The sequence below is a fragment of the Phalaenopsis equestris genome, unplaced genomic scaffold (genome assembly GCF_001263595.1).
Source record: "Phalaenopsis equestris unplaced genomic scaffold, ASM126359v1 Scaffold000840, whole genome shotgun sequence".
NCBI lineage: Eukaryota > Viridiplantae > Streptophyta > Magnoliopsida > Asparagales > Orchidaceae > Phalaenopsis > Phalaenopsis equestris.
This window is the reverse complement of record NW_018165280.1, coordinates 5,959,236-5,979,781: the sequence shown is the minus strand read 5'-3', so window position 1 is coordinate 5,979,781 and position 20,546 is coordinate 5,959,236. Positions and strand designations below refer to the sequence as shown.

The 20,546-nt window shown below is 37.1% G+C and overlaps 1 protein-coding gene across 2 annotated transcripts in view; it reads left to right on the top strand.

Moving 5' to 3' along the window:
- The window catches only part of LOC110031584 (ABC transporter A family member 1), a 188,455-nt gene that overhangs the window by 150,227 nt on the left and 17,682 nt on the right, over positions 1–20,546 (top strand). For both annotated transcript variants that reach the window (XM_020734836.1, XM_020734837.1), the window contains exons 25-28: positions 4,756–4,797; positions 4,881–4,977; positions 13,031–13,158; positions 13,245–13,349. In XM_020734836.1, the coding sequence (XP_020590495.1) occupies positions 4,756–4,797; positions 4,881–4,977; positions 13,031–13,158; positions 13,245–13,349 (372 nt within the window). The remainder of the gene's footprint in view (positions 1–4,755; positions 4,798–4,880; positions 4,978–13,030; positions 13,159–13,244; positions 13,350–20,546) is intronic.

The window sequence follows — 20,546 nt, the reverse complement described above, 5'->3', positions numbered from 1 at the left end:
GGCTAGACTAGTAGAGATTGATTTCTAGCTTATTCAAATGCATAAGGAGACACAATGGGATAGTGTTGATGAAGGAGAGCATATGGATCAATCAGCCCAATTTTCGTTCTGATAGATTCAGTGGTGGCACTTCTCGTAACACCATAGTCACTTGTGTTAAATGTTAAAAACAACATATAGGTAAATGTTTGATGGGCTCTCATACATGTTACCGGTGTCGTGAGCTTAGAAACATATCTAGATATTGCTCTTCACTTGGCCAAAAAACATTAGAAGGATAGAAATCAGTTAAAGCTCCTTAACAGAAGACTACATGTGGGCAGTAAAGGATAGAGTCTACAGCTTCAGCTTCTGCTCAAGTTTAATTAAGACAGCTAGTTCAACCCTGAGTTTATTCTCTTACTAATAAAGAATCTGAAGAATTTGTTGTTGATGTTGATGCTACTAAGGATTGATAAGTGTTATGCTTTATCGCATGTTATAGGATGTTTGGTGTTCTTATTATATTGGTTTGCTTCAGGTGACATATTTCCCTATTTCAGTTGATGGGGGAAGTTTAGTTGGGTTACTCATATCAGACCTTTTATTATATCCACTATCCATCTTTAAGAATGAGATAAACCTTTTAATGAACTTTTATGGAGGGTTTATGAGTTTCATGCAATGATTTAAGGCTTAGAGTATATTATGTAAATTTCAAATAAAGAAAATTTTATAAGGGGAGATTGTAATAAATAAGAATTTTAAATAAATAAGTAAATATAATATTGGGAAAATAAAAATAAAATAGGTGTCGCAACGTCTACTATTTTACTTATTCAACCCACTTAACGAACAGTGAAGAAGAAAGAGAAAAAGTGAGTAAGAGGGGGCACAAAAGAAAGGAAGGAAGGAGAAGAAAGAAGATGAAACAAAGGAGTAGTAAGTCTCTTACCTATTTCGACATTGAACCCTAGTCGAAGGGAAGGAACTTCAAGGGCTTGCGATGCGGAATGAAACCATGTCGAAGAGTAAAGAGGGCGTAGGACTTCGTTTGATCAGAGAAGTCGTTGAACCCTACTCTTGGTGACTTTGACGTTGTGCTCTTATAGAGGAAGAAGCAATCCGGAGGAAGAGAGTGTGGGAAATGTGTTAATGCCGAACCCGTCGAAGTCGAGGAAGGAAGGAGGTATTTTTTGGACGGTGAACCCTAATCGAAAGGAAGATCTTGTGTGCACTACTCTATCGGGTCGCATCAAGATCGAAGAAAAGGGAAGGGAAGAAAGTTTGGAGAGCTCGCGTGTTGCAGGTTGAGGGAACCTCACACGCGGGAAGAGACAAATTAAATGTATGAAGGTAAGTTTAAGAGTTTTTAATTAACTTAATAGGATTCAAGTTGTAAAAGATTCAGGTTTAGATTGAGAAAAATGTTGACAATAAAGGAAAATTAGGGTTTTAATTCTGAATGTATTTTGTATAAATTAATAATATTTAATAATATTATTAATTTTCAATATTTAAACTTAAAGTTTAAGTATTGAAATCTTAACTAAAATAGTGCAATACAACAATAATTGATAAATAATATTAAATATAATTAAGCAAAGTGATAGCTGAATATTTTATTTTTATGGCTGTTCATTTGAAAGAATAGATACAAGTTAAGAGCAACCAGATCATTTATGATCGAGATAAGTGCTTATATTTTTAATTTATAATAATATTTGATTTCTCCTAAGTTGATTCGCTCTATATGACTTGCTTAGATAGATTTTACTAGCTCTTTAAGTTCAATTGATCATATTGAGTGCATCTCATTGATATTGGCATGTCATTTAAATGCATAATTTAGATTATTGATTGATATGAAAAAAAAATAAGAATGAGATTTACTATTTTGATTCTTGCATGTGCATGTTTTACTATGATGAAATCACCTCTTTATGGTACTAGTGGGAGAACTTTAAAGTATTTATGTATGTAAATGGAAAAGTATATTGATTTTTAAGTACCTTAACTAGTACAATTTTAGACAATACTCGTGTGACAAATGCATGCAAATTAAAAAGATACTGATATGTGAATGAGATAGTAAGATATAGTGAAAGTTTAAAATCACTTTGATCATATTAGATCATACAAACCACCAAATGCCCTTATATTTTTAATATCATTTACTTGGCATGCATATTATCTTCATTTTCATTGAATTACTATAATATAGTAATATAAGTATTCTATATCCTTGTATAGCTTACTGTTGTTTTAACCTAACTTGTAAGGTTTAATTAATTGATTAAAAGATGTGCGATGGAAGAGAATGTTTATGGAAGACGCGGACAACCAGAAATAAGGTAAAATTTAACGGTATTGTTTTAATTCATTTTTTAGTGACTCTTTCATAAAAATGTTAGTTATAGAATAATTTTAGTTTTCACCCTCCAACCGTCTTTTCTCATCTTGGTTAATTTCAAATCCCATGTCGGGTTGTATCATCAATAGTGCTAGCAAATTATCTTAGTATGCTTTTGGTTATAAGTGATTGTAGAAATTGAGGTGTTGATTCTTTCACATTGCTAGCCATCATAAAATCTCTCTTTGATTTTGGTAGTTTGGATGACGGGAATTGGTGGTGATTGTACAAAAACTTAAGCAGTTACTCAACAGAAAGTTTGATAAAAAATTCTTTATGAAGTATTGGAGAGTTGTTTCATCGGCTGAATGTAAAACTAAAGGGAAAACATCCATTTTGTATTGAAAATGGTTTAAATATGTAATATTTTGACCAAGATGATGTAGTTATGTGGGTTGCTTTTTGTAACAGTAAAGCTTAGCAAAATGATGATTTTTTTAGCTGGTGAGAATGAGGTTGTGAAGGCGGGCTTGTATGTGATAGAGACTGCAACCATAAGATCAAATTGGAGTATAGCTGATAAATAAATAAATAACTGAAGGATATGCCACTGACATAGAAGTGTGGGTGGGGCCAAGAAGCTAGTGTGGTAGATGGTCATATGGCCAATTGAAGTATCAGTTTATGTGGGTCAGCACAAAACTGATTTAAAAGGGTTGACATAAGTATATTTGCTTTTATACTTAATTTTTGGATCAATTCCATTTATTGATGCATTGAAACTTCACTATCAATTGGTGAAAATATTACATTAAAAAGTGTTACAAAGAATTGCCTGCAAAAAACCAAGGAAATAAAATACATTGGATCAAGATAACTTGCATTATGAAAGATCAATATTTATCCAAATGGTAAGCAGCAGAACTTCTTTCATATTTAAATAGCTCATAAGTTTAGAGTACCATAGTCATTGCAAGAATTGTTGATTCTAGCTTGAAATCTTGGAAACCTTAGAGAATTGTAGAAATACTTTTTCCCAATTTCTATTTCTTTGAGAAAGCATACTTGGAAATCGTTGGAAGAATTTTAACTTTATGTGCCCATAATTGTGAATATTGGAGAAATATGTCCATTGTTTCATCTTGTGGGATAATATGGTCGAAAGGTAAAACCAAAACACCCACAATTTTTTACATTCCCACCTCTTCCGCTTTTTTATACATTGGTATTATGTCGTTTGAGATTTTTTGGCTCAAGGAATAAGGCAATCATGACTTCAGCAAACATTAATATTATTTACTTAAAATAGTTATGTCTTGCTTTTTAGATTTGGTTATTTTGATAGAGCTTTTACGATGACCTAGATAAAATATCAAAGATAGTGTACTGAACCTTTTAGAACATGTGTACGAACAATTTTTTAATCTTCTTCGAACCATAGTTGAACATTAATCAAGCGTGTTTGAACCTTATTTGGACCGTGTTTTGAATATGTTTGAACCTTTTTTTCAAATCGTAATAAAAAATTATTCAAGTTTGTTTGAACTCAAGCCTTACAAGTTGAAAATGTTTGGGTGTAATATAAAAGTTTGATGTTTGTTAGAGCGCAAACTCAAAGTTGTCCAATAACATGAAATTGTATGTTAGTTTTTACAGATTTTACATCTTTGACTTTTAAATCATTGTGCAGATAATATACGACAGTACATTTGTTTCATAAATTCATTGTATATTTGGTTTTTATGGCATTGTTCTTTCGAGGTTCCTAATTAGATATTGCCTTCTAATGTTTCTACAAGCAAATGAGTGTGTTAATTAATCTTGTCTTGTTAATCTTTCTACTTCTTTGGTAGTCTGCTTGGTTGGATGTCAAACTCGTAACGTCTGGTAAATTGACCTTTTTCTAACTCTTTACAATTAGCTATGATAAAACTAAATCTTACGCAAGCCTCTTGTGTTTTGATTTTAAGCTGAAACTGCTAGTCTAGAATTAGAACATAAAAAAGTTGTTTTATGGTTTCTTAAGAGATGTATTATTTGATTAAAAGTATAATTACTGAGAATCTATAACGTTTCATGTAGCAGCCTAGCTTCAATTTTTCTGATGTATTTGTATGATAATCTATTTGTCATGCAAAAAATTTCCATTGGCTGCTTCCTTTAAAAGCCTAAAGAAATGCTCGAATGGCACAACCCGTCTCCAATGAATCCATTTTTGGGGAGTATCCTCAAAAAGGAATTTCCACCGTTTGCTTGAATCCATGTAATTCTTACAGATATCCTTACCATTTGTGGCAAAAGAGTGAACAATACTGTAGAGCTGTTTTTATGTTTCTTTCTTCAACACTAGGCATGGCTTTTTGGAAATTGTTTTTTGAAAGAAGTTTTTGTATTGACGTATGGAACTTGCTGGAATGTTGCAGGAGCGTGAAGTCAAAGCGAAACAGCAGCAGCTGATTAGTGGGGTATTTTATACCTTCATATGGCTTTTTTTCTCTCTTTATGGTTTGATACGTTGTTTGGTTACTGAACTTTTTTATCTACTCAGGTATCTATATGGACATATTGGATATCAACATTTGCATGGGACTTCTTCAGCTTCTTACTTCCAGTTTCACTGGCACTGTTTCTATTTTTCATATTTGGTGTGCATTTTATCTCTCTCTCTCTCTCTGTTTCACTCACTCTAAGTGGCAACGCTCCTATAAATATTTGCTCACATATATGAGATGGACCTCCCTTTTAAGAAGATGACGTAGGCGGGGTGACAAAAAATGTTTTGATATCTAATAAAGCTGATTGGGGGGGATTGGTAGAGCAGAAAAGGCTAAGGAAATAAAGTAGAACAGACGATAGAGGGAGAATCCATCTGCATAGCTTGGAGATAGAAAGAAGATAATTCAGTTGACACAAAATAAAGCGACACTAACGTGGGGCTTGACCCGGCGACTGAACTAGTTCAGCTCGGCTGGCCAGTCTTTGGCTTGAGACTAGGGTTGCCGCCCAAGTGTGGGCGTGGTTGCGGGGCGGTCCCCCATATTTATCTACCAGTATATATATGTTTTTTTTTTTTTTTTTATTGTGTTAGGGTTTAATTTTCCTTGTGTTTCTGGTAGGGTAGCCTCTAGCATCCCGTTTTCCATTCTAGAGTTGTATTTAACGGTGAGAAGATACTCGGGTTGTAACTTGTCCCGAGGTGGTGTGTATCTTCCTGTTATTGCTTCTTAATGCACTTCCCCCACTCGCTACCATACTTCATGCACCTCCCCTTGTTGCCATCTATCCTTTCCACACCCCTCGACTCTCTATCGTCTGCCTCCCAGCACCAGTTTCCCTCTGCCACTTGCCTATTCCTTTCCCACCTAATGTTGCAACCTTACGATACTTTCCAACTCTCTCTCTCCCTCCCTCCCCCCCCCCCCCCCCCCCCCCCACCACTCTCTTATTGAACAGATGCACCTAGTCCCCTTCGAATTCTCCATGCTATAACCATCCACCTACTTGCACCTAGCCGGCCTGCCTCTCCTACCGTCCATCGGTGGCCCCCCATTCGTGTTTTTTGTCATTATTTATTTTTTCGAAGAGTCTTTAGTGATGAAAAAGAAAGGCCATGAAGTTTTGGAATACAATATCAGAGGTGGCCTAGAGAGGAGAAATCATTTGGAGGACACAAAGACTTCATAATAAAGGTGGATCTATCAGAGTTCGATAGAGGTATGGGTCCAAATGATTTTATCGAATGACTACAATCAGTTGAGAGGTTGTTTGGGCACAAAGAAGTGCTAGAAGATAAAAGAATGAAGCTTGCAGCTATCAAAAGAGTGTCTTTTTGTGGTGGGACAACTTGAAGGGGTAGGGAAAAAAAATGCAGTGATAAGATTTTTAAGTGAGAGAGATGAAGAAAGTGATTCAGAGTAAATTCCTCCCATCCTACTACCGTCATGACATGTTTCTGAGATCCTACCACCTGCAGCAGAGCGACCTATAAGTGGAGAAGTTCATGGCACAATTTGACTAGTTGCAGATGAAGTGTGATTTGGTCTAGCCAGAGGAAGACACCATAGTTCGTTATCTGGGGGGTCTAAGCCTGCTATTTACAATTTGGTCCAGCTACAGTCTTATTGTTCACTTTGGGATGTCCAAACCTTAAAATTAAAAGTGGAATGGCTACAAAAGCAAAGCAGACAATCATTACCAGTCAGGAAGCCACCCACAGTTGGAGACATCAACAGGAGCAAATCTTAGGGAGTTGAAAAAGTTTATTTCGATGAGGATAGAGCCACACCCAGTGAGAAGAAGCCTGAAAAGAGCAGCACATCTATTACACTCCCGACCAGAAAATGTTTCTGATGCAACGGATTTGGGCACATCGCCTCCAGCTGCTTGATGAGTCGAGTTGTGTCTTTTACCGAGCAGGGCGCGAAGGTTAGCGACGAGGAGAGTGGAGGAACGGAGTGGGGAGACGCAGTGGTTCGACTGGTCCTATACATAGAGGATATGAGGGATTCGTAATGGTTATATCACAATATATTCTACACCCATTGCATTGTGAACGGGAAGGCAGTAGTCTCATCATCGATGGGGTGGAGTAAGAACTTGTTGTCGACACATATTGTGAAGAAATTGGGTCTCGTGACTTGAGGCACTTTCACTCATATTCTCTGTCGTGGCTAAATAAGGAAAAAGGAGTCGGCAATGACTTTAAAGTTGTGTTTCAATTAATATATCATAAAGGTAGTACAAATGATACAAAAAGGGGCTTGGCCCGCCAAAACATGAGCACTATCAAAATTAACAAAAGGAAACAAGAAATGTGATCTATCAACATTCCTAACAACAAAACTATCATGTATGATTTTTTGTGCACGAGTATGAGCAACAATATTCTTTTTTCTATCTGTATGATGAAATAGAACTTGTTTGAACAAAGTCAGAAAGGAAAGGTTGTCTCTGAAACTAGTCCAACATACCATAGATTTCATCCCAAACTCAGTTTGTCCAGATAAACTTATTTATTGGATTTGCTCAGTCGAGTTTGAGTGTGAAAAATAGGTAATGGATTTAATGGCTTGATGCTTGGTTTGTGAGTGTACCAATCTATGTGCAGTTCTAGCTCTGGTTCTGCCAAAAAGGGATGATTAGTTATCCTTTCAAGATATGTTTTGGAATGATGAATGTGTTTTAAGGTTGAATGAAATTGATGTGAGCATAGATTTTGTAGTGGAGTTGCCTTGGATACAATAAGGCAATGTAGTTGTTATTATTGTGGTAGATTAATTTCATAAGCCTTCAGAGATGTATTAGGGAAAGTGATGTAGAGCGGGATCTTCTGCTATCCTGCAATAGGAGGACGGGCTAGGATTTTGTGCAGTTAACAATTTTGCATAAATTATTTTTTTCATTTTCTCATTTATTTGTATTGCCTCCTAAATAGGGAATTTTCTATGAGTAGACTATATATGTTGTATTTTTTTGTTTGGGAAAGCTAGCTTGGATTTTATGTATTGTTAAGACTATAATATATTGTTTATGCTTTAAGGAGTGTTGTATCCTCTTCCTTTTGCAAATGGTGTGTTTGTAGCTTGCTCAGAAAAAAGTGATGGATACTCCTCGTCATTTCATCATCGAAATGCTCGATACGACTGTCCAACAATAGATTGTAGTCGCTAACATCGCCTGCTACCTTTTAAATGCCATCGACCTCTCATGTTCTTATTCTCTTGCCATTCCGCAATGAGCTCCTTGTTGAATTCGCTTCTCAAACACCTTCTAGGAACCCTAGAACGATGTCAGTGATAAGTGTGGCTGAAATAAATTATAATCATAAGGTTGCATGCCGATGGTGTGCTAACAATAATCTACATGTGGGTTTGCTCCTTTATAATTTTATGTGGAAAAAGTTTGATTTCCATATAATCAATTTTACTTTAAATTTGTAACGGTTCTATAGGGGGGAGAAGAAACAGGGAAAACGAATGAAGAGAGAAGAAGAAACAAACGGAGATGGAAGAGGAAACGATGAATCGGAGAAGAGAGGAAAAGAACAGTTGAAGGAGTGGAAGCGAGGCGATCATAAGTTAAAGAGACAAGTTCTCCTATAAAACAAAGCGTCTAAGGTGTTTCACTCACCTGTAGAATTGAGGGAAGTGATGTCGAGCTGAGGAGAGGCGGGAGATCTTGCATGTGGTCTCGAGCGAGTCGAGGAGGAAGACGAAGAAAAAGCCTGGATTGTGCCCTAGTTGAGCATCGAAGATGAAGATTAGTGTGTGGGAGAAAATACTTCACGCACTTTGATTCGATCTTATGTGATCGAGTCGAAGAAAAAAGGGAAGGGCGGGGCATGCAGGTCAAGCTGGGTCGAGGGTGAGCTCAAACAGGTTGTCTTCGTTGACTATGAGCTCAAACAGGTTGTCTTCGTTGACTATGAGTAAACATCACCATCAACAACAGACTGTTTGAGCTCAAGTATTTTCCCTCACTCATAGTGAACCTGAAAAACCTACTGTTGTTGATGGTGATGAAATCCGACTAGTTTGATGTTATCTAGTATGTTTTTGTGCCCCAACAACTATGTTTTCTAAAGTATAGTTGAGTCGTCATGTATCAAATATTTACCTTTATAGTGATTACATTTTCATTACTAATGTTAATCCGTTTAATGAGAAATGACTTGAGGTTTGTTTATAAATTTTGAGGATAAAATTTTTGTTAGTGGGGAAGATTGTAACGGTTCTGTACGGGGGAAGAAGTACAGGGAAAATGAAGGAACAGAGAAGAAGAAATGAATAGAGATGAAAGAGGAAATCATGAATCGGGAAAGGGTGAGGAAACAAATAACTGGAGTGAAAGCTAGGGGATTAGAAGCTAAAGAGACAAGTTTGCCTATAAAACGAAGTGCCCATGGTGTTTTACTCACATGTGGAATCAAGGGAATTGATGCCGAGTTGAGGAGAGGCGCGAGATTTTGCTTTTGGTATCGAGTCGAGGAGGAAGATGAAGGAGCCTCGATCGTGCCCTAGTTGAGCGTCGAAGAAGAGTAGTGTGCGGGAGATGATTCTTCATGCACAATGATTTGATCCTGTGTGATCGAGTTGAACAAGAAGAAATAGAAGGGGCGGAGCGTACGAGTCAAACCGGGCCAAGGGTTTGGAAGAAATAAGAATAGTTTTTATTTAAGTGATGGTAATAATAATAATAATATATTTATATATAAAATTATATTTATTGAATAAAAAAATAAACATAATAAAATAATGAAAATTTAATACTTTAATAATGAAAAGTTAATAGTTTACTTAAAATAATAATAAATTAAATTTTTATATCATGTTTATGTTAGGTTTTAACTTTAGAAGAGTCGACGTCAGGGCTAAATTTTGTGGAATTAAACGTCATCAATGTGAGTACTTTTACTTCTAAATAATAATAATATTATATTTCTTTTAAATCACTCGCATTAGAATATCATTAGTCAGAATATCTCGTTCTGCAACTAGAATAAGATTATTCTGCCTTTTTATTCAATTTGGTTATCTAGAAATAAATATGAATGATTTGCATATACTAAGTTATTATGCATGCATGTTATTACAGAAAGATATTGGATAATATTTAAAATGTAAACAAAAGGATTTATAGTTGTTTGCATGTGCATACTTGGCTATGATAGAGCACACATTGATGATACTAGTGGGGGAACACTAATGTATCTATGCATGTGAATGAAAAATAATTTTGATATTGAAGGTTATTGGGTGCACACTAATGTACCTGAAGTGGTATAATTTTTAAATGGTGTTTTCTGTGACGATTGTATAGATATTAAATGATATTGATATAGACTTAGGGTTTGTTTGAGGCAGCTGCAGCTTATTGAATAATCTGCTTATAAGCTGATTAAAAAATAATCTGTCGATAAGCTAGGTGTGGTGGTTACTACAAATTTTTATTTTTTTGAAAAAGTCAAGTCGCAGCCAGAAAGCTGTCACCGCACCTAGACAGGTACGGTATGAAAACGTTTTTTTCAACGTTTTGAAAACGCATAAGCTGTCAAAACGTAATATACCCAAACAGGTCAGCTGCGTTTTCAAAACTCCACCGCACCAAATAAGCTGCCCCAAACAGACACTTATTTGAATAGCATATTAAATGTTTATATCAATTTATAAAGAAACTTAACTGGCATGCATATTTTTTTTCTTTATATTACTGTAGTATTGAAGTATAATTATTCACTTGGTTAGTTCAACTAACTGTTTTTTTAACTAACTTTTTAGGTTTAATTAAATTATTAAAAATGAGTGATAGACGAGAAAACATTTAAAAAAGATACAGGGAACCATCAAGGAGGTAAATTTTAATTCCATCGCTTTATTTTAATTTTTAATGATTATTTCATCTGTTAATAGTAAATGAATATAGAAAATTTATTTCACACTGTCTGAATATCTGTTCTTGTCTTGGTTAATTCCACGTAAGGGTCGGGTGGTGACAAAATTAAATATAAGAGTATTGATCTTGACTTATAATCAATGATCCATGGACTAGAAGAGACAAAAAGAGTGAGCGTCATAAGAATGGTACCTTGACGGACGTGAGAGGTAGATGGGCTGGAAGAGAGTTGATTGGATTCAAGCAGCTTGGTTACTTACTCCATCTGACTCTTGAGAGAGTCTGGTGATTCTAAAGCGTTCCGAGTGGGAGTTGGTTGTGTCGTAATAGATTCAGATGTCGTAGTGAGACCCCTTGACAGAGGAGAATTTGGCTGAAGGTTTGTATGTAGGTTTATCTTGGAGTTTCCAACACTTCTCACAAGTATAGTTGAGTTTTTGATGGTAGTCGCAAGTGGAGCCAGTGGCTCGAGATGGCCTAGATGAGTGTTGAGTACTATTAGTGACCAAAGCAGATGATTTGATTAAAGTGGAAGTGTCGAGCATAACAAATCTCTGGCTCTCTTTGCCTCGAATCTCTGTGAATGCAACGTGAACAAAAGGCAGGTGATCCCGGCCAAGAATATGGCCCCAGACTTCATTATGGTCTTTGTTAAACCCGCCAGAAATTGGAACATGCGAGCCTTTTCTACAACTTTTTTAAAGAGAAAAAGGTCTGACAAAGAGTCTCACTTATAGTCATGGTAGAGATTGCATTCCATCCATTAGGCCACCAAATCATTGTATTTTTGGGTCATGGTTCTCGACTTTTGTTTCGCCTCGCAAATCTTCTTGAAACCTCATAAGGTTGGCTGGAGTTCCCCACATCTGATTAGGTATCCCGAACTACAGTTCATACGGCATTGGCCGAAGAAACATATGCGCACGACCAATTGTAGTTTCCATGGAGTTAATCAGCCACGACATGACCATAGAATTCTTCACTTTTCACGCTCCATGCGTTGGGTCCGTTTTTTTAGGTTCACGAATCATACCTATGAGATAATTAAATTTTTGTCCCTCTTGGAACAAGGACATGGATTTGACGAACAAGGACATGGATTTGGACCATTGGAGAAAATTAGAACCATTAGGTTTATTGGTGGTGATTGGGAAGTTCATGTGATTTTCTACGGAGGAATTGAGGTCGGTGTCGATCCTCTGGTGGACTCAAGCACACCATCAGTAGGAAACTCGGTGGTGGAGTCCCATGATTCCGACGGAGAGAAAGGTGATGTTGGGTTGCCGAGACACAGAAGGATTCCCTTTGCAGGAGGAAGGGCTGGCGACAGGAGGAAAACAGGACGAATCAGTGGTTGAACCTTGGAAAATTCCACATACCCGAAGGTTTGAGATCCATTAGAACAAACCGCAAAAAAGAAAAAAAAACTGTTAGCGGCAGAAGGAATTTTCAATTGGGATTTCCACTGGAAAGAGAAAGCCCTGCTGAAAAGTTCTCTAGAGAGAGAAAGCTCCGCTAAAAATTTTTAGGGTCAGTCGCCAATCAGACTGGCTACAGAAAACCTGCATAAACAAAACGTTGGCTAGGGCAGAACCTCTACGGTTCAAACCATGGCATGCAATGATGCCATGTTAAATTTTAGAATAATTCAGGATTCATTTTTTGATAGGAAAAGGGCTATAAATACATATTTCAAAACCCAAATAAAAGGAACATAAATTCTGAAATAGAACAACTAGGAAATTCATAAATACGAAAATGAAGAATAAAGTAAGCAATTAAAAGCTAATAATAACTGCACAGTAATCAGCTTAGTAAGTAATTTTAATAATTTTCATATTTGACCATTGAGCAATGTGTGATCTAGATGTCAATAAGTGGTTGCTCACCCAACATTGTTGTGCAGGGTCACAACTCTCTCAACTGTCACCCTCAGTGACAAATAATATGGGATTAGATGCAGGCGAACCTCTTGCCAATGCCTAGATTTTCAGTGGATACTTTACCCTTTATTAAGGTTTTAGAGCCGCTCTAGTAAGCAGTAAATGGAGGAAGAAAGTGGCCCTTGTCTAGATTCTTAATATGTGTGCTTATAAAAGGCATTTGATTTGATAGCTTCTTCATATTATGTTGGTCAACACGTGAACCTCCCTAGCTAATTCCCCTCGTGTACATGCATCCATACATGAAGAGACATGTAAGCATGCGCGTGTATGCCTTTTATACTGGCATACTCGTGCTAATAAGTAGTCCTACGGCCCGTATCGAAGTCATACATTATTTACATGATATTTGCTTCATTTGTAGGCCTGAATCAATTCATTGGATGTGGTAGTTTGATGCCAACAATTTTCATCTTTTTGGAATATGGTGCTGCAGTTGCTGCTTTGACTTATTGCCTCACATTTTTCTTTACTGATCATTCAATTGCACAGGTAGATAATTTCTAGCATGTTATTCAAATATTTCTGTAATTTTTTTGGTGATTTTAATATTTAAGTTTTCTTTCTCTGAATTGCAGAATATAATTTTACTGTTTCACTTTCTTAGTGGGCTTATTCTGATGGTTATTTCCTTCATTATGGGCCTTGTGAATGCAACTAAAGAAGCTAATTCTTTCTTAAAGGTATGTCTTGAGTGTTCTTGTTATGTTGCAGTTTATGGGCTTGCATTGGATTTACAGCTTCGTTCTAATTTGCTCATCTTTTTTCATCATTCAGTTTTGAATCAATAATACTGTTTTTAGTTAATGATTTCGCATTAATTTTAAATTTCTCGAGGTCAGCCATTCATAAAAATAATTATTCTCCTAGTGACATCAGGCGGGAATCAGTTTAGCTATTTTTTTCTGCTAAAAAATTATTAAAAGTCGCATCTTTGAGGCAACTTTACAATCAACCTTAGATGTAAGGACGGGATATTCAGAGATGATTGTCAGGATAGCCTCCATACCAATCTCAGGTACATAGTTGGGCACGGGATGTAGTATTGTTTTGCTCTAGACTAAGTAGCATTTGCATGGCACCAAATTCTCTTTTAATTGTAGATCAGTCACAGTATAGAAGACTGCTTAGGTGCAAAATCATCAGTACAAATGTTGGCAGGAAATACCACCCGAAGTACCTTCTGTATCACAGAATGATCAGTCACACTATAGAGGACTGCTTCAGTTTTAAAGACTGACTCGAGCAAAACTTTAAGTGAAGGAACATAATAATCCCAAAAGAATATTTAGGAGAACTTAAAAAATGTTCCGTTAGTATGATTTCAGTCGATACCATTGTTTTGATCAATCCTTATGGAGCCGTTGATGGGTTTGGGCGAAATCCTTAAAGAAAATCTTTAAAGGTTCAGGCTGCTTCGGTACAAGCTTCAATTCAGAATATAGAACTTGTAATTCAGAATATAAACCTGTAAAGCTAGCATTATCTATTGAGGTGGCAGAAGCTATACCCCAGCCGAAGATGATGAAGATCATGGAGAAGAAGAAAACTGGAGGCTTAAAGCGTAGAGTAGGGGATGCTTCACCTAGATTAGTTGTCGCGGATTTGGGAGAGAAATCCTTGTATACCTTGACTTTGTATGATTTCTATGATTTCGGCAACATTTTGTCTGTTGTTTGTGACGACGCACCTGATAACAACCAATTCAACTCGAATTCTAATTTCAATTATAACGACAGTTCTTAAATCATATAAAATCATGATAGGCCCAAGGACAACAAAGAAGAAACGACAATAACAACTAGAATAACTTAGATAATGGCGTGTCTGTCTCCAAATTTCAGGGGACGTCAATTGGTATTGAGTTGGAATTCTCAGATTCAGAAGCACTTGCAAAAGAGCCAATTGCTACAACTCAAGAGGAAATATCTTCGGATTTAGTATAAGAATTGGAGGAAATAAAGGAAGTGAACTTAAAAAATCGAAAAGTGTTACCTCCAAGAATAGCTCCAAATGACAAATCAAAACAAGTGATTATATAAAAGGAGCCAATTTCACCCGTACAGGAAGCATCTGTTCGAGAGAGAATCAAATAATAAAGTGGACTACAACGTTATAGCCCATTTTAGGAAACTACCAACTAAGTTGAGCATTTACGATGCTCAGATTCTATCAAAGGAAATGAAGGAAGCATTATTCAAAGCTTTACTAGATCATGTAACCTATTTGGCTTAGCTCGTTAGTACTTCCTCGGATGAGGTTTGTTTGTTGAAGAAATAGTCAAAGGTAACAACCGTTTAATATATATTGCATTAAACATCAAAAAATTTATGCTCTCAAGAGTAATTGCGGATCTCGGCGCCTTCATCAATATAATGAACTTAAGGACGTTGGTGTACTTGAATATTAATGCTTGTAGATTAACAGCGGACAAGATGATGCTATGAGGCTTCAACCATAAAGGAGAAATAGCACTTGGGTTGATCACGTTGCTTTTAAAAATCGCTGACTTAGTAACAACTGTAAAATTTTATATCATCGATTCTGAGACATTCAATATCCTTCTTGGTCGACCTTGGATACATGAGCATAGAATGGTTCCCTCGTCTCTGTAAGAGTGCATTAAATATTATTATGAAGGACAAAAGTACTACACAAAAGGAGACTTACAACTATTTTATATTCATGAAGTGAGGATTCAGGAAGATATTGCTTATCATGCTACTCTTAACAAGACAGCCTTCTCCAGAAATGCACTGCCCAATAAAGAAGAGAATCCAGAAAATTCAAAATAAGGAAAGTGACAAGATAAAGACTTTTAATACTCGAACCCAAGGTGGAGGATGGGGACGACGACGAGGAAGAGGCAATAAAATTGTTGAGAAGAAGAAAACACCAATTATCAGTATTGACTTGGAAGATAGTTCTAAGTAAGAAAAGCATCATGATAATAAATCAAAAGAAGTCTCAGTTCGAGATTTTCTTCGAAGATGAACACAAAAATGAATACAAGTTGATGTACAATAAGAGCAATCACTATGTGCAAGCCATGACACTAACTGCAATTTCTTCAATCAAAATTGAGCATTTGGAGATCAAGAAAGTACACGGTGTTGGCGCAAAGTCCGATCAAGTTTTATTGTGGTTCTTCTTCTTCTAGCTCTAAAATTAATGTAAAACTATGAGAAGACACTTCTGAATTAATGGAATTGTCTATTGAATGGTATCTCTGTGTGCTCAAAAACTTATTCATGGTGGAATTATGCCTAAGCAATGGTTGAAAGATGAATCTCAACTTTTCAAAAAACTTTGGAAAAAAAAAGATCATGTTTTTAATTTAAATGGTGTAGGTTTCAGAACAGTTAGGTAGGTTGTTGATATGAAATTTTGTTTTTTTTCCCGATAGAATGAAGATTGCGCAGAAGAATTGGAGAGTTCTAAAAATCCTCTAATTAAATATTCTCTGTCATAATTTGAAGGGATCAAATCAATGATCGTTGAATTGAAAGAGATCATCCTAGGAATTGAAAAGACTTTGAGGCCAACCTTCATCAGTTCTCTACTCGACGAAGAAGAATACGCAAACATGATCAAGCTACTGTCATAGTACAAGGATTGTTTAGCCTAGATTTATGATGAGTTGCCTGGACTAGCTCTGGAAGTTGTCGTGCATCAATTTGAATTATATCAAAATGCAACTCTAGTCAAACAAGCTCCGAGGAGAATACATCTAGAGATCGAACAGCAACTTATAGTTGAAGTGAAGAAACTAATAGTCGTCGGTTTTATTTGTGAAGAATAGCATCCGACGTGGTTAGCATGTGTAGTGCCAGTTAAAAAGAAGAATGGTCAGCTCTGGGTCTATGTCAGCTTCAGAGATCTCATAGGATGAATTTTCGCAGTCGATTCCGGAATTGATGATAGATATTGCATCGTATCATACGATGTTTTCTTTCATGGACGGATCGTCGAGATGCAACCAAATCAAAATGGCTCTAGAAGATGAGAACTTCAGGGCTTTCAAAACACCAATCAGGATTTATTGCTACACAGTAATGTCTTTTGGATTAAAAAATGTTAATGCGACCTACCAGTCGGCAATGACAATGATCTTCGATGAACTCATCCACAATCAGGTCGGATGTCATGTGGATGAGTTAGTCATCAATAGAAAATAAAAGGAATATCATCTGTATACTTTGAGAATTATCTTCAAACGATTATAACAATTTAATCTTGAAATGAATCCCCTAAAGTGAGTTTTTGGTGTCACTTCCGAGAAGCTTTTAGGATTTGTTGTTTGACACCATGAAATTGAGAGTGATCCTCAGAAGTCGGTTAAAGGCTTAATGTAGTTACGATTTTTTATGGGAAGCTAGCATATCTAAGGCGTTTTATATCTAACCAGTCAGGTAGGTGTCAGCTTTAATGTATTGACCACGATAAATGTTGAATTTACTTGGGATGATAAATGTCAACATGCTTTTGAAAATAAAACAATGTTTGATGATACCTATTTTAGTAGCCCCGGCCTTGGGTTGACCATTGATATTGTATACCGCGACTTTAGAGGATTCCCTCATAGCTCTGTTAGCTCGGTTCAATGAATAAAGTATGGTAAGGAAAATATGTTATACTGTTTAAGTCGTCGTCTAATTTCCGCAGAGGAAAAGTATCTTCCTATTGAGAAATATTGTCTAGCTTAAATTTTTATAGCTCAAAAGCTCAGACATTATATGTTTTCTTATAGGTTCAAACTTTTTTCAATGTTTAATCCATAGCAATATTTGATTACACGACCGCACTTTCTGGTAGGTTGGCAAGGTGGTCGATAATACTATTTTAATTTGATATAATTTTTTAGCCTTTTCGTGCCATGAAAGGGAAAATCTTAGTTGTTTTCCTAGCGGCGCACCCGTTATCCGTAGTCTCCTCTCAACAATCATGAACTGGAAGAACCCAAGGTTCAATGTTGGGAGTTGTACTTTGATGGAGCTTCTTAAAGAAACACAAACAAGGGTGTTCGATTGTCGGTCAACTTTTTCGATGTGAAAAATTTAATTTAAATATATATAAGGTAAAAGGTTTAGATTATAAAAGTAATGTTTTAATTTTTTAGAAAATGAGACCGAATGAACCTCATTAGTCCAATAATTTGCATAATCGTGTCTGACATCCTGAATACTACACATTCCAAGAGAAAAGTTTAATACAAAGATACAAAGATTAAATAGAGTTTATTTTACATGGGTTTCAAGTTCTCTATAGAGGCAAGCCCCTATAGTTAATTACATCTCAAGTGAAGGGAATTACTTGAGAAAACTCTCGATAATGATCAGTGGTTCTAGTCTTCAAGAATTCAAAGTTTAGGTTTTCAAGGTAGGACGTGGAAAAATAAGTGGGAATGGCTCAAGTAAGAACATTCCTTTCAGGAGTCCAAAGAAAGTAAAAAGTAGGGGATGTCACACATTCTGAGGGGAATCCTCAGTGACCTCCCAAATTATCCTGCTATGTGGCTGTGCTTTAGAGAGGATTTTATTTGAATGTTAAATCCTGTCAATTTTATTATTTGGGACTTACATTTGCATAATAATTGGTTATGTAAATAGCCCGCAGAGGTAAGAGGTTTTACGTCGTTCTGGACGACAACCTCGGAACCTAAGACGAGTTAAGACTTACGCTACACAATATGGTTGTGCAGGGGCCTAAAAGAATGTGAGGTTTTAGTTCGCTCTAGGCGAGCTACCTCAAAATCCTATAGGTTGTTTAAACTAGGAAAGTTTAGTTGGTGTGGACTCATTTTGCTGTTGTAGAATGGCGACCACCTCCACTTGTAGTTCGCTCCAAACTCATTGCCGCGCTACCCACGAAGTTGCTCCGAGTTCTTCGTCGTAGTGACAGTCCTAAAGTCTAAAGCACAAACAGTTTTACCATGTGTGTTTTAATGTCTCAGTTTGGTTGTCAATGGGGGGGTTCAAGTTGGTTAGAGCGACACCGGTTAGAATCTCACGGTTCCCTCCTTCCGGTATCACTATTTTCTTTTGAATTTACTTAGTTTAAACGAGTTGTGAAACTCATTTAAACTGGGGAGATCTCGTTAGCAACCGTGGGTTACCTCCTCCGAGGGACTCCCGTAAGTTCGAAAGAACGTGTTATGTTTTGTTTTTATTTTTTATTTTTTTTTTTGCAAATGTTGTTTAATTTTGAAAAATCATTTTGTTTTGAAATTGAGATTGTATTCAATTGTATTCAGTACCTGCATAATAGTACCTGCATAATGTGTTAGAGCAACAATAATTGCAATAAAGAAACAATAACAAATAAAATTTACCTGCGTACGTGACGTATCTGCTGCTGATATCCCTGTTGCATGTTCAACTCACAAAGCACAATATAATTTACAGGGAGTTTAAATAAATTGCAGAGAAAATAAGAAAACAGTAAACAGTAGAACAAGTTGTAGTTACAGCTAGGAACTCAAAAGAGGTGATCCTAAGGCCTCCTACAACTCGTTACTGCAACTAGCGAGCTAGTGTGTTGATCCTACGATCTCCTACGGCTCCGGTAAGCAACTAGCGAATGTGTACGGTGATCCTACGACTTCGGACAGCGGCTAGGAATTTCGAATAGCGCCTGTATGAGTTCCTATGAATCCAAACAGCAATGGGCAGCATCTATGCGGCTTCTTACGAATCCGAACAGAGGTGGGCAGCAACTAAATGGCGTCCAAACGAACCCAAATCGTGGTAGACATCTCCTACGTGGCTTCCTACGAACCCAAATCGTGGTGGACGACTACTAGGTGGCTTCCTGCGACCCTGGGTAGCAAATAGAAGCATTGGACGGCAGTCCTACAACTTTCTACGGCGCTAGGCAGCGACTAGAAACATTTGACAGCACTCTATAGCATTCCTACGACACTGGGCAGCTACTAGAAGTATTGGACAGTGGTTCTACAGCTTCTCCTGACACTGGGAAACTACTAGAAGTAGAAGTATTGGACAGCGGTCCTACAGCTTCTTACGACACTGGGCAGCTACTAAAGTATTGGACAGCGGTCCTACAGCTTCTCGCAGCAAAGAACAACACTTTTACAGTAACTAACGACAGCTATTAATCACCGAACAACACTTTCAAGCCCCCCCAAGCAGTTTTCAAACATCTCAACGCTACCTACATTTCTTCCAAAACAACATGTAAACCAACCCCAAGAAGATGCATTTAAACATTCCCCAAAATATATATGCCGATAAAAGGCATAAATAAATTCATAATTACGACAATAAAATATCTGAGAAAATGTATGGCCGAAGCAAAGCACATGCATCTGAATTGGAACAAAGACAAGTTTCTGTAACTTGGTAAGCAGAGAAATTTATTTGCATACCGTGAAGTCCAAGAAGAAGAAGATTCAGAAAAGTTGCTCGTGTCGAAGGAGGGGGAAGAAGCCTACCTTTGCGAATGGGAGGAAGCTTGCAGTTAGCTGGATAAAAAATGTGGGTTGGCCAGCTACCGGTGGAAGATATCGTCGAGGAAGATCGTGTGTTGAGAAGTAGAGAGCTCGCAAGGATTTCAGATGCAGAGATGGGAGCGGGATCTGTCGCGAGTGTCGTGAGGGGAGTGAGGCGCGATCAGCGTGGAAGAGTCTCGAGCGGGCGAGCTGAAGGAATGAGGGGTTTCGGTCGCAGAGGAGGCGTTTGGTCAAGAGGCGAGCAGGAGCTTTGGCTAGGGGTGCGATCGAATCACAGAAGAGGAGCGAGCGAGCGAAGGAGGGTGTTCGGTCTTCTGGTCGTGAGGGAGAGGCGCGACAGGAGCGGGGGAGACGAACAGGACCGTTTGATCAAGCGAGGAAAAGACGAGCAGGTGAGGGGCTCGGTGCG